Source organism: Odocoileus virginianus, chromosome 6 (genome assembly GCF_023699985.2).
Source record: "Odocoileus virginianus isolate 20LAN1187 ecotype Illinois chromosome 6, Ovbor_1.2, whole genome shotgun sequence".
Taxonomy (NCBI): Eukaryota; Metazoa; Chordata; class Mammalia; order Artiodactyla; family Cervidae; genus Odocoileus; species Odocoileus virginianus.
Window position 1 is genome coordinate 48,071,887 of NC_069679.1, and position 13,344 is coordinate 48,085,230.

Genomic DNA, 13,344 nt, shown 5'->3' on the forward strand with positions numbered 1-13,344 from the left:
TGTATATTGTCACCCTGCTTATTTAACTTATATGCAGAGTACATCATGAGAAACGCTGGGCTGGAGGAAGCATAAGCTGGAATCAAGATTGCTGGGAGAAATACCAATAACCTCAGATATGCAGATGACACCACCCTTATGGTAGAAAGTGAAGAACTAAAGAGCCTCTTGATGAAAGTGAAAGAGGAGACTGAAAAAGTTGGTGTAAAGTTCAACATTTAGAAGACTAAGATCATGGCATCCGGTCCCATCATTTCATGGCAAATAGATGGGGAAACCGTGGAAACAGTGGCTGACTTTATTTTTCTGGGTTCCAAAATCACTGCAGATGGTGATTGCAGCCAAGAAATTAAAAGACACTTACTCCTTGGAAGGAAAGTTATGACCAACCTAGACAGCATATTGAAAAGCAGAGACATTGCTTTGCCAACAGAGGTCCATCTAGTCAAGGCTGTGGTTTTTCCAGTGGTCATGTATGGATGTGAGAGTTGGACTATAAAGAAAGCTGAGTGCCGAAGAATTGATGCTTTTGAACTGCGGTGTTGGAGAAGATTCTTGAGAGTCCCTTGGACTGCAAGGAGATCCAACCAGTCCATCCTAAAGGAGATGAGTCCTGGGTGTTCATTGGAAGGACTAATGCTGAAGCTGAAACTCCAATACTTTGGCCACCTCATGCGAAGAGTTGACTCATTGGAAAAGACCCTGATGCTGGGAAAGATTGAGAGCAAAAGGAGAAGGGGATGACAGAGGATGAGATGGTTGGATGGCATCACTGACTCAATGGACATGAGTTTGGGTAAACTCAGGGAGTTGGTGATGGGTAGGGAGGCCTGGCGTGCTGCGGTTCATGGGGTCGCAAATAGTCGGACACGATTGAGTGACTGACTGAACTGATACAGCATTTGTTTGTTTTTCTGACTTACTTCACTCTGTATGACAGACTCTAGGTTGATTCACATTACTACAGATGACTCAATTTCATTCCTTTTTATGGCCGAGTAATACTTCACCGTATATATGTAGCACATCTTAATCCATTTATATGTCGATGGACATTTAGGTTGCTTCCATGTCTTGGCTGTTTCATATAATGCTGCAGTGAACATTGGGGTACAAATGTCTGTTTGAATTATGATTTTTCTCTCAGTATATGCCCAATAGTGGTACTGCTGATCATATGGTAGTTCTATTTTCAGTTTTTTAAGGAACCTCCATACTATTCTCCATCATGGCTGTATCAGTTTACATTACCACCAACAGTGAAAGAGGGTTCCCTTTTCTTCACACTGTCTCCAGCATTTATTGTTGGTAGATTTCTTGATGATGGCCATTCTGACTGGTTGAGGGGGTATTTTATTGTAGTTTTGATGCACATTTCCCTAATAATTGGCTTTTCAGGTGACACAGTGGTAAAGAATCTGCCTGCCAATGCAGGAGATGCAGGTTCCATCCCTGGGTTGAGAAGATCTCCTGAAGGAGAAAATGGCAACCCCAAATAGAGGAGCTTGTTAGTCTATAGGGTCACAGAGTCAGAGACAATGGAGCATGCATGCACAGTTGCTTATTTTGCAGATATTTTCCTTTTTGTTTTGTTTATGGTTTCCTTTGCTATACAAAAGCTTTTAAGTTCCAAATGTTTGTGCTTTCAAGTTTATGTTTTCAAAGAACTAGCTCTAGTTTCAATATAGTTGTCTTTTCAATATTTCATTTATATCTGTCTAATCTTCATTACTTTCTTCCATCTGCTGACTTTGAGTATCATTTATTCTTTTCTGTTCTGGTCTCTTGAAATATAAAATTATGTTATTTGAGACTTTTTTTTGTTTTATCACTATGAACTTCTGTTTTAGAACTGCTTTTGCTCTATACCATAAATTTTTGTTACGTCATATTTTCATTTTTGTTTGTCTCAAGGTATTTTTTTTATTTCTATTTTGATTTTTTCTTTGACCCATTTGTAGTATTGAGTAGTATGTTGTTTGATCTTTACACATTTTAAAATTTTCCAGTTTTCTTTGTGCGATTACTTTCTAGTTTCATACCATTGTGGCCAGAAAAGATGCTTGATGTGATTTCAGTTTTCTTAAACTTACTAAGACATGTTTTGTGGCTTAACATTGTCTGTCCTATAAAATTTTCTGTGTACACTGTAGAAGAATGTGCATTTGTTGCTTTTGGGAAGGAACTTTCTGTTTATCTGTTTTAAATCCTTGGGTCTATTTTGTCATTTAAGGCTTATGATTTCTTACTGATTTTCTATCTGAATGATCTGTCCATTTATGTAAGTGACTATTATTTTGTATTGCTGTCTGTTTCTCCCTTTAAGTCTGTTACTATTTGCTTTATGCATTTAGGTGCTCCCATGTTAGGTACAAAAATATTTACAAATGTTGTATCATCTTGTTGAATTGACCACTTTAACATTATGTACCATCCATCTTTGTTTCTTATTACAGTCTTGTTTTAAACTCTCCTCTGTCTGATATAGGTAAGCTTTTGTTTGGTTTCCATTTGCATGGAATATCCTTTTCCATTTCTTTACTTTCAGTCTGTTTGCGTGTCTTTACATCTAAAGTGAGTCTGTTATAGACAGCATGTAGATAGGGTCTTACATTTTTATGCATTTAGCTACCCTTTGTCTTTGAATTGTTGAATTTAGTCCATTTACATTTAAAATAATTATTTTAAGTTTGTACTTTCTGACATTTTGTTAACTGTTTTCTGGTTATGTTTGTAATTCTTCTCTGTTCCTTTTTTTTCCTCTTGCTCTCCTTTCGTAGTTTGATGACTTTCTTTAATGATATGTTTATATTCCTTTCTCTTTATCTTTTGCATATTTACTATAGGTTTTTGCTTTGTGGTTATGATGAGAGTTACAGATAATAACTTATATTTCTTAACAGTTTGTTTTATGTTAATAACCAATTCTTTGATCCCATTCTAAATCTTAACATTTTCATACTACCCTTCCTGTTTTGTTTTTCATGTCACATTTTACATCTTTTTAGTGTGAGTTTCTCTAAACTACTGTAATCGTGGCTGTTTTTTTACTACTTTTGTCTTTTATCTTTATTCTAACTTCATAAGTGATTAATTTACCACTTTTACTGTATATTTACCTTTCCACTGAGATTTATTCTTTCATATGTTTTCTTATTATTCTTTTCAGCTTAAAAGAAGCTCCTTTAACATTTCTTGGAAGCCTGGTTTAGTGGTGATAGACCCTTTTATTTTTTGCTAGTTTGGAAAAGTCTTTCTCTCCTTCAGTTCAGATTAAGAATTTTTGCCAAGTCCAGAGTATTCTTCATTGGAAGTTTTTTCTTTCAGTTCTTTGAATATATCATGCCACTCCCATCTAGCGTGCAGAGTTTCTGTGGAAAAATCTTATGATTGTCTCATGGAGATTCCCTTGTGTGTTACAAGTTGTTTTTCTCTTATTGCTTATAATATCCTCTCCTTGTCTTTAACTTTTGGCGTTTCAGTTATGTATCTCTATGAAGGTCTTTATAGGTTCACCTTATTTGGAACTCTCTGAATTTCCTGTATCTGGATGTCTGTTTTCTTCCTGAGATTAGAAACATTTCAGTCATTATTTCTTCAAATATGATTTCTACCCCTTTGTCTCTCTCTTTTTCTGGGAAGCCTAAAATGTGTTAGTCCATTTGATATTGTCCCATAAATTTCTTAAGCTAACTTAACTTTTTGAAAAAATTTTTTTGCTACTCTGATTGGGTGAATTCTACTGCTTTATCTCCAAGTTGACTGATCCTTTCTTCTGCTTCCTCTAGTCTGCTGTTGAACCCTGTTAGTGTATTTTTCAGTTCAGTCTTTTATTCTTTAGTTCTTTGACTTCTGGTTGATACGGTCCTAGATATTCCATCTCTTCATTGAAGTTCTTGCTTTGTTCATTCTTCTCCACAGTTTGGTAAGCATCTTTATAATAATTTGAACTCTTTCTCAGGTAAATTACTTACCTCCATTTCATTGCTTTTTCTTACTCTTCTACTTGGAACATAGTTCTCTATTTTGACTTGACTCTGTTCTGGTTTCTGTACAGTAGATGAAATAACCATCTCTTCCAATTGTGTGAGTTTTTTTTCTTTTTGGGTCATGTGGTGTGTGCAGGATCTTAGTTCCCTACCCAGGAATCAAACCCACACCACTGGAAGCATGCGTCTTAATCACTGGACCACCAGGGAAATCCCCCAGCTCTTCTAGTGTTGAAGAGGTGGTCTTGTGTAGGGGATGAATCTTACCAGTCAACTTTGCCCCAGCGTTTTTGTTCTTTCTTAAACCTTTCTGCCTCTTCAAGCAACATATTTTATTTTTATTCACTCCCAGTAGTTGAGAATGTGCCAGTACCTTTTAGTCTCCCTAAGGGGAGTGTTTCAGTGTCCAGATTCAGACTGATGGAACCCAACTGCTCAGGCAACAACTTTTGAGAGAAAATCTTAGAAAAGTGAATTCAACAACATACCATAATCAGGTGGGATTTATTCTGGACATCTACAAATCAGTCAGTGTGATATATCACAAAAAATGAGTGGTAAGGGCTTCCCTGGTGGCTCAATGGTAAAGAATCCACATGCCAATGCAAGAGACACAGGTTCGATCTGTGACCTGGGAAGATCCCACATGCTCTAGACCAACTAAACCCATGCGTCACGACTATGGAGTTGTTCCTTCGAGCTTCGAACCATAACTGCTGAGCCCATGTGCCACAGCTGCTGAAGCCCGACGTTCCCTAGAGCCTGTGCTCTTCAACAAGAAGAATCACCACAATGAGAAGCTCACAAATTGCAACCAGAGAGTAGCCCCCACTCGCCAAAACTAAAGAAAAGCCCATGCAAACAGTGATGACCCAGCACAGCCAAAAATAAATTATTTTAAAAAAGATAATAATAAAAATTGTGTAATCAATTCAATAGATGCAGAAAAAGTATTTCACATAATTCTATATCTGGTTATGATAAAGACTCAACAGAGCAGGTATGGAGAGGATGCACTTGAATATAATAAAGACATGTGACAAAACTACAGCTAACATCATACTCAGTGATGAAAAGTTGGAAGCTTTTCCTCTAAGATAAGGAATAAAACACTTGCTGCTTTTATTGAGCATAGTGTAGGAAGCCCTCACTGTAGCAGTTAGGCAAGAAAATGTAACAAAAGGCATGTAATTGGAAAAGAAGTAAAATTGTCACTCTTTGCTGATGACATTACACTGTATGTAGAAAACCCTAAAGACTTCACCAAAAAACTGTTAGAACTAGTCAGTTCAGCAAAGTTGCAGGATATGAAATCAGTGTGCATAAGTCTATTGTGTGAAATGCTGGACTGGATGAAGCACAAGCTGGAATCAAGGTTTCAAGCAGAAATACCAATAACCTCAGATATGAAGATGACACCACACTTACGGCAGAAAGCAAAGAAGAGCTAAAGAGCCTCTTGATGAAACTGAAAGAGGAGAGTGAAAAAGTTGGCTTAAAATTCAACATTCAGAAAACTAAGATCATGGTATCCAGTCCTGTCACTTCATGGCAAATAGATAGGGAAACAATAGAAACAGTGACAGACTTTATTTTCTTGAGCTCCAAAATCACTGCAGATGGTGGCTGCAGCCATGAAATTAAAAGACGCTTGCTCCTTGGAAGATAAGTTATGACCAACCTAGACAGCATATTAAAAAGCAGAGACATTACTTTGCCAACAAAGATCTATCTAGTCAAAGCTATGGTTTTTCCAGTAGTCATGTATGGATGTACCTATAAAGAAAGCTGAGTGCCGAAGAATTGATGCTTTTGAGCTGTGGTGTTGGAGAAAACTCTTGAGAGTCCCTTGGACTGCAAGGAGATTCAACCAGTCTATCCTAAAGGAAATCAGTCCTTAATATTTATTGGAAGGACTGATGTTGAAGCTGAAACTTCAATACTTTGGCCACCTGATGCGAAGAACCAACTCATTGGAAAAGACCCTGATGCTGGGAAAGATTGAAGATGGAAGAAGAAGGGAATAACAGAGGATAAGATGGTTAGATGGAGTCACTGACTCAATGGACATGAGTTTGAGTAGGCTCTGGGAGTTGGTGATGGACAGGTAAGCCTGGCATGCTACAGTCCATGGGGTCACAAAGAATTGGACACAACTGAGCGACTGAACTGACTGAACTGATTGTGTGAAAATCTCATCTGCAGTTGCATCAAAAAGAATAAATTACCTAGGAATAAATTCAGCCAAGGAAGTGAAAGATGTATATACCAAAAACTATATGTTGATGAAAGAAATTGAAGAACGTATACAGAAATGGAAGGATATTTCATGCTAATTGATAGAAATCAATATTGCTAAAATGTCTGCACTACTTAAAGCAATCTGTAGATTCTGTGCAGTCCCCATCGAAGTTCCAGTGGCATTTTTCACAGAAATAGAAGAAGCAATTCTAAAATTTGTATAGAGCCACTGAAGATCCTGAATAGCTGAAAGAATCTTGAGAAAGAAGAATAAAGCTGAAGGCATTATACTCCCTGACTTCAAACTTTTACAAAGCTATAGTAATGTAAACATGACAGTGGCATAAAAATAGATACATAGGTCAGTGGAGCAGAGTAGAGAGCCCAGATATAAACTCATGCACATATTATGTCAATTAATTTACGTCAGAGTTGTCAAGACTATACAAAGAGGAAAGGACAGTGTTTTTCAATTATTTGTGTTAGGAAAACTAGACAGTTGCATGAAAAAACTGAAACTTGACCACTGTCTTATCCCCACACAAAAATCAATTCAAAATGTATCAAAGACTTAAATATAAGACTTGAAACCATAAAACTTGTAGAAGACTACATAGGTGGTAAGACTACATAGATTTTAGTGATGATTTTTTTAAGCACACCAGAAACAAAACCTAAATGCCCAAACAGGTAAGACTACCTCAAACTAAAAACCTTCTGCACAACAAAAGAAGCCATCAACAAAATGAAAAGGCAGCCTGCTCACTGGAAGAACATATTTATAAATCATAGATCTGATAAGTGAGTAATATCCATAATACATAAGGGACAGCACAAACAAGAGACAAGAATCAACCTAAAAACCCAACTGAAAATGGACAGAAAATCTGGATAGATATTTTTCCAAAGAAGGCATGCAAATAGCCAATATGTTCATGAAAAGATCCTCAGCATTATTAATCATTAGGGGAATGCATATCAAAACCACAATGAACTATCACATCACACCTGTTAGAGGAGCTATTATTAAAAAGATTTTAAAAGGAAGATAAATAACCTGTCTTGATGAGGATGTGGAGAAAGGGAAATGCTTATGCACAGTTGTTGCAGCTACTATGAAAAATATGGAGGTTCCTCAAAAAATTAAATAATTGAGCTACCATATCCAGTAATTTTACTTCTGAGTATTTAGCTGAAGAAAAAGAACAAAAAGATACCTGCACTTTCATGTTTATTGCAGCATTGATTGAACAGTCAAAATACAAAAACACTCTTAAGTGTCCATCAGTAAATGAAAGGATTAAGAAATCGTGTGTATGTGTGTATAGAGGAATATTACTCTGTTGTAAAAGAGAGATGAAATCTTAACCATTTGCAGCATGGATGGACCTTGAGGGCTTTATGCTAAGTGAAATAAGTCAGAGAAAGACAAATACTGTCTGATCTCTCATATGATAAGGATTATATGTGGAATTAAAAAAAAAAAGCTCATGGATACAGAAACCAAATTGGTAGTTTCCAGAGGCAGATGTGGGTGGTGGGCAAAATGGGTGAAATTGATTAAAAGATTAAAATAAAAAGAAAAAGAGAAAGTGTTCTTTCTATGTACAAGAAAACTCACTATAGTGTTTTCTTGAATGTTTAGACCACTTTGTTCTGCAGTCTTCTCCATCTTAGTAAGTGGCACAACAGCTTCCTACTTTCTGAGACAAGAAAGTTTAATTTTTAACTTTTCTGTTAAAACAATTCCTATGGTAAATCTTTCATGTATTTTCCACTTTTACCATCCTGGTCCAATCTACTATCACCCTTCTCCTGTATTGTGTCTTGTAAGGCTTATCATTGTCCACACCTTTACTTTTCATTGTCTGTGCTCTTACCTTACCTGTTAGCACTGTTCCGTTTGCTCCCTGTTTTGTAGCCGTGTTGGCCCTGTTGTTCTTAGAACATATCAAGAATGCTTCTTCTGCTCTCTCTGTTTTGTACTTGCTGTTTCCTTTGTTTGGAACATTATTCCCCTAGATGCCTACCTGAGCTGGCAACTTCTTATTTTTCTGGCTTCAGATGAAATGTCTCCTCCTTAGTTAGCTTTTACTGTTCACCCTTTTTTAATAGCAGTCCCCTTTGACATCATTTTATATGTTTTTCTCTGCCATTTTTTTCTGTAGGATTTATCACCTGATCCATAATGCATTAAAGCTATTTGTTTGTTTATTGTTGTACTCATAGGAAGTAAATTATGAAAGCAAGAATATTTTTTCAGTTTTGTTCACTGCTGTCTTCATAGCCTATGGTATAGTAAGTGCTTGACAAATTTTTGTTAAATGTCTGAATCAGTAGGAGACTTGATAAATTAAATGTTCATCCATATCTTGGAACACTAGCCTTTACAGAGGATGAGCTAGATTCTTTCTATATACATAATGTAAACAGCAAATTGCAGGACGGTATGCATAGTGTGATCTTAATTGTGGCAAATTCTGTTTATAAGTGGCAAATTCATACATATCTATATGTCCTGTGTGGTCAGGAATTTTACTGGAAACTGTTAATGTGGGATGTATCTGCAGAGATGAGGAGCAAAGGAGAGACAGTTTCATTCATATCATTTTATGGTATTTGATTTTTTTGATCATGGAAATATATTTTCTCTATAATAATTAAAAATTATTTAGTTGCTTCCGCACTTACAAAACTATAGAGGAAGAAACTGATGTTAATCAGCTATGGTTAAACTCCAGCAGTAAATCACCCTTTCATTCCCTTGAATAATTTCATTGGGTTTTTTTATCTTCTCGATATAAAGGCTTAAACACAGCCTTTACATTCTTTTTATATTTGTTTTATCTCAAAGATTTGTTCTACATAGTATCATCTATTTGATTTTATGCTTGTGCTGTATGCTTAATCACTAAGTCATGTCTGATTCTTTGTGACCCCATGGACTTAAAACCCTCCAGGTTCCTCTGTCCCTGGGATTTCCCAGGCAAGAATACCAGTGTGGGTTGCCATTCCCTTCTCCAAAGGATCTTCCTGTCTTAGGGGTCAAACCTATGTCTCCCTCATCTCCTGCAATGGCAGGAAGAATCTTTACCACTGAACCACCTGGGAAGTCGGATTTTATGCTTCTTCACCCTGAACGTAGTCTGCAGGACAATTGTTTTACTTTTTTTCCTCTGTTGTTAGGAGTTCAGTATGCATTGAGTATGTAAACAAATTCTGTTTTACAAACAAGACTTTTTTTTAAACTAAGCCTTTTTTTCTCAGGTGTGAAAATTTTGGCAGGCTTTGTTACTGTTCTAGGTCAATAATTATAAACCCAATTGTATAGAATACTTCTTTTTTAAAATAAAAACTTTGTTATACCTTTTTTTATGATGTGGAGAAGGAATTCAGGAAATACCTACTACACAAATTGTTTTGAAAAATACTATAATGCCCTAATTATATTGAAGATAGGGAAATGAAAATGATTTATAGTAGAAACATATTTCAATAGAGCAAATGTTGTTAATGTTAGATTAAGTTAATAGCAAATTAGATTTGTATGTGATAAGAGAAAGTAGGAAGTAATCTTAAGCTAAAATAGAAATAACATGCTATGAAAAGTTACAGACTGTTACTCTATAAGAAAATGAATAAGTTTTATGTTCTTATAAGTTGCGCCTTGTTTTTAAGTGCAATGTCAAAATATATTCCTTATTATGAGTTAGAACTGAATGGTGAAAAAAATCACATAAAATTTCATCCATCCATCCATCCATCATGTATAAGGCATTAATTAATATTTAGTCTGTATACTTAAAAAGATTTTGGAGACCATACCCTTTGTGAAATAATAGAAATCAATGATAGATTGGATGAAGAAATAGTACTAGAAGCTGCTGTAAAGAGGTTGTATAGTTGTAAACTTTTTGTAAAATTTATTTTTAATTGGAGGATAATTGCTTTACAGTGTTGTTGATTTCTGTTCCATAGTAGTGTGAATCAGCTACAAATATACATATACTCCCTCCGTCTAGAGCCTCCCTCCCACCTACTCTGTCCATATAGTAAATTTCTGAAGACAGAATCGGAATAAGATTAAAAAACAACAGGTGAAAAAAGCTAATGATTTGGTATTGATTTTCATCACAGAGTTTTTTTATTATATGATACCAAAATATTTAAAAATATGCAGAAGCAATGGGATATTATTAAGATATTAATATAACAATAGTATTAACTATACTAATAATATTTTTAATGGATTTATAATGATTCTCAGTGAAATTTTTCTATTTGTGTCTCCATTAATTTCAGGGTATTTGATTTAGAGTCTGTTAAAGTCTCTAAAAGAGTCTGTAAACAATTACAAGTGTTGAAAAATTGTTAGTCGCTCAGACATATCTGATTGTTTGCAACCCTGTGGCTCCTCTGGTGGCTCCTTAGCCCACCAGGCTCCTCTGTCCATGGAATTCTCCAGGCAGGAATACTGGAGTGGGCAGCCATTATCGCCTCTAGACTCAGGGATCAAACCTGAACTCCTGCATTGCAGGCAGACTGTTTACCCTCCGAGCCATCAGGGGTGTGCCACAAGTACTGGTACACGTGTTATGTTAAACTACAGTGCTGCATGTTGTGTTGCTGTTAGAGATGTGATTTTTCTCTAATGGTGAATGGTTTCTGTTAAAATTCTAAAGAAAACTAAATATAATCTTTGACTTATACAGTAGTATTTTTAGAAAGTCTATGACAATACTTTGTATTTATATGTAAAGCACAATTATTGGATTTTCATTTGTTAGAGTCTAACAGAATAATAGAAAGTTGTGTGAGATGTAAGTGAGATTATTTGGCATACTGCATGATTTCTGGTGTCTTTTGACCCTGTCCACTAAATGTAGTTGTGGCCCCTAATTATTAAAATGATTCCTCTAAAAAAACCTTTCCTAAACACTAAAAATCATTGCTTTAAGGTATTTTCCCCCAAATTTACTTGATGGATTCTTTCTTATACTTCCACCCCCTTGTAACCCTTGATCTTCTGCAGAATGTTCTTTTGGGAATACTACTCTAGATAGGTCTGTTTATCTATTCCCTATATAGTTTTAAGTCCTAGCCTTCTCAATTTTGCATCCTTTTGTTTTAAATCTGTTCAGGAATAAATATGTATAAATCCTAAGGACCTGCATTTAGAACTTTTTGTATAATCAGAATGTGTGAAACATATTTATTAATTTTGATGCTGTTTTAGGTTGGATCCTTGGAACAAGCTATGCTTGATGCTCTTGTAATGGATAGAGTTGCATTTGTAAAACTTCTTATTGAAAATGGAGTAAGCATGCATAAATTCCTTACCATTCCTAGACTGGAAGAACTTTACAACACTGTAAGTGTATGTTAAATTTCTTTGTGGACTAAGTTTTATCGTCTTTGAAAAGTGTCATTTTTACTTGAATATATGCATTCCTATTGGTAAAACCTTTAATATTTTGCTTGATTACATGAAAAATTATACCCAGTCTTTGTATAGATTGTTTATGACAGTCTGAAACCCTTTCCCTGTTTCTGGAGACCTCCTCTGTTACCATAGCTATATAGGAAAGAGTTGTAGTGTTAACAGCCCTTTCTTTCACCTCACCCCCCTTTTAAAACTTGTAAGATCAACTTCTAAATCATAGAGCCATTGTATTTCTTCTATTTCTTGGTGGTCATTTGTTACACCAGATTTCTTTTCGTTGACTAATGGAGAAATTACACATTGCTTTCTTCATGTCTCCTTTTTGTTTCTGTTTATGATTTTGACCTTGTGGTATCTACTGTTAGCTTACATACTGTTTTTCATTTTTTTCTTTTAAAGAGCTCCTGAAAACTAATTAACTCCCTTTACAAAGCTTTTCTCATTATGTTTCAAATTTCATGTGACTAACATTCGGAGGTAAATAACTACTCTTCTTAACGATTTTTCATTACCATAGACCAAATCCTAGCTAGCTAACTTTGACTTCTCTGCTAAGCTATTTCCCTTTATTCATCAGTTTCTACCTCTTTATCTCTACCTTTGCATTCTTAATGTCTTTGTACTATTCAATCATTTCTAGCCTTTACTACTTCAATAATCTAATCTCCTTGTCTATCTGCAAATCTTTAACCCAAATATTCTTATGGTCACATATTTTATCATAGTTTTCTCAGTTTAAAAACTTTTGATGGCTCCCCGATATGTATAAAATAATACGCAAGCCTTTAGACTAACTTTCAAAGCTCTCTGGCTTTTGAAATTTTGCCTCAGCTATTTCTGTCACTCAGCCTTTCAATTCCTATCTCCCATCTTCCTATAGAGTGGCTGTTTCAACTACATCATCTACCTACTATTTCCCTCAAATATAAGCTTTTTTAGAAAGCATTTGCTATTTACACAGTGCTGGTCTGCATTTTTCTTCCAAAGTACTTACCCAGTTACTGGATTTTATTCATTGTCTAAACTTATTTCAAATGCCAAGGCATTGGTATAGTAAACCCCAATATCATAGTTTGTTAGATACAATTGTATTCTAATTCTACTGTGGACCGTAAATTTCTTTTGAGTAGAGATTATATCTTTTTTCCCCCCTATTTTTTTCCTTTAATAGTGTCTAGCACAGTCAAACTGAACTTCGTTGGCATTCTACTGTCTCTAGTGAACAGATGTAGTATTAAATGGATTATTGTGCTGAAGTAAGGTTTATTCCTGAAATGTAAAGCGAGTATAAAACAGTAAAAATAAAAATTGATCCAATTAGCAAAGCAAGTAATATTTTAAGACTACAACTCAGAGTTATTAAGATAATAGTTAACTTTCAGCATCAATTATTGATAAAATTATTTAGTTTACGGGATTATGTATATCATGATAAAGTAGTGGTTCTCAAACTTTTTGGTATCAGGGTCCTATTATATAAAAATGGAAAAGTAAATTGAATTGATTACTAATAACCTTATAAAAATTAACTATAACAGAAAATTTTCATTTGAAAAATTTGGTGGGAGAAAATTTTTATTTGATATTTCTGTTAAACATCAAGATTTAAAGTATTGACAGTAAGTCTCTTGATTTATGCTGCAGGGAATTAATTGCAGTAAATTTTATATA

At 35.0% G+C, this 13,344-nt stretch overlaps 1 protein-coding gene across 1 annotated transcript in view; it reads left to right on the plus strand.

The window, feature by feature from the left end:
* Positions 1-13,344, plus strand: part of TRPM7 (transient receptor potential cation channel subfamily M member 7) — a 101,733-nt gene that overhangs the window by 35,486 nt on the left and 52,903 nt on the right. The window contains exon 12 of the mRNA XM_020895842.2: positions 11,467-11,601. Coding sequence (XP_020751501.2) covers positions 11,467-11,601 — 135 coding nt within the window. The remainder of the gene's footprint in view (positions 1-11,466; positions 11,602-13,344) is intronic.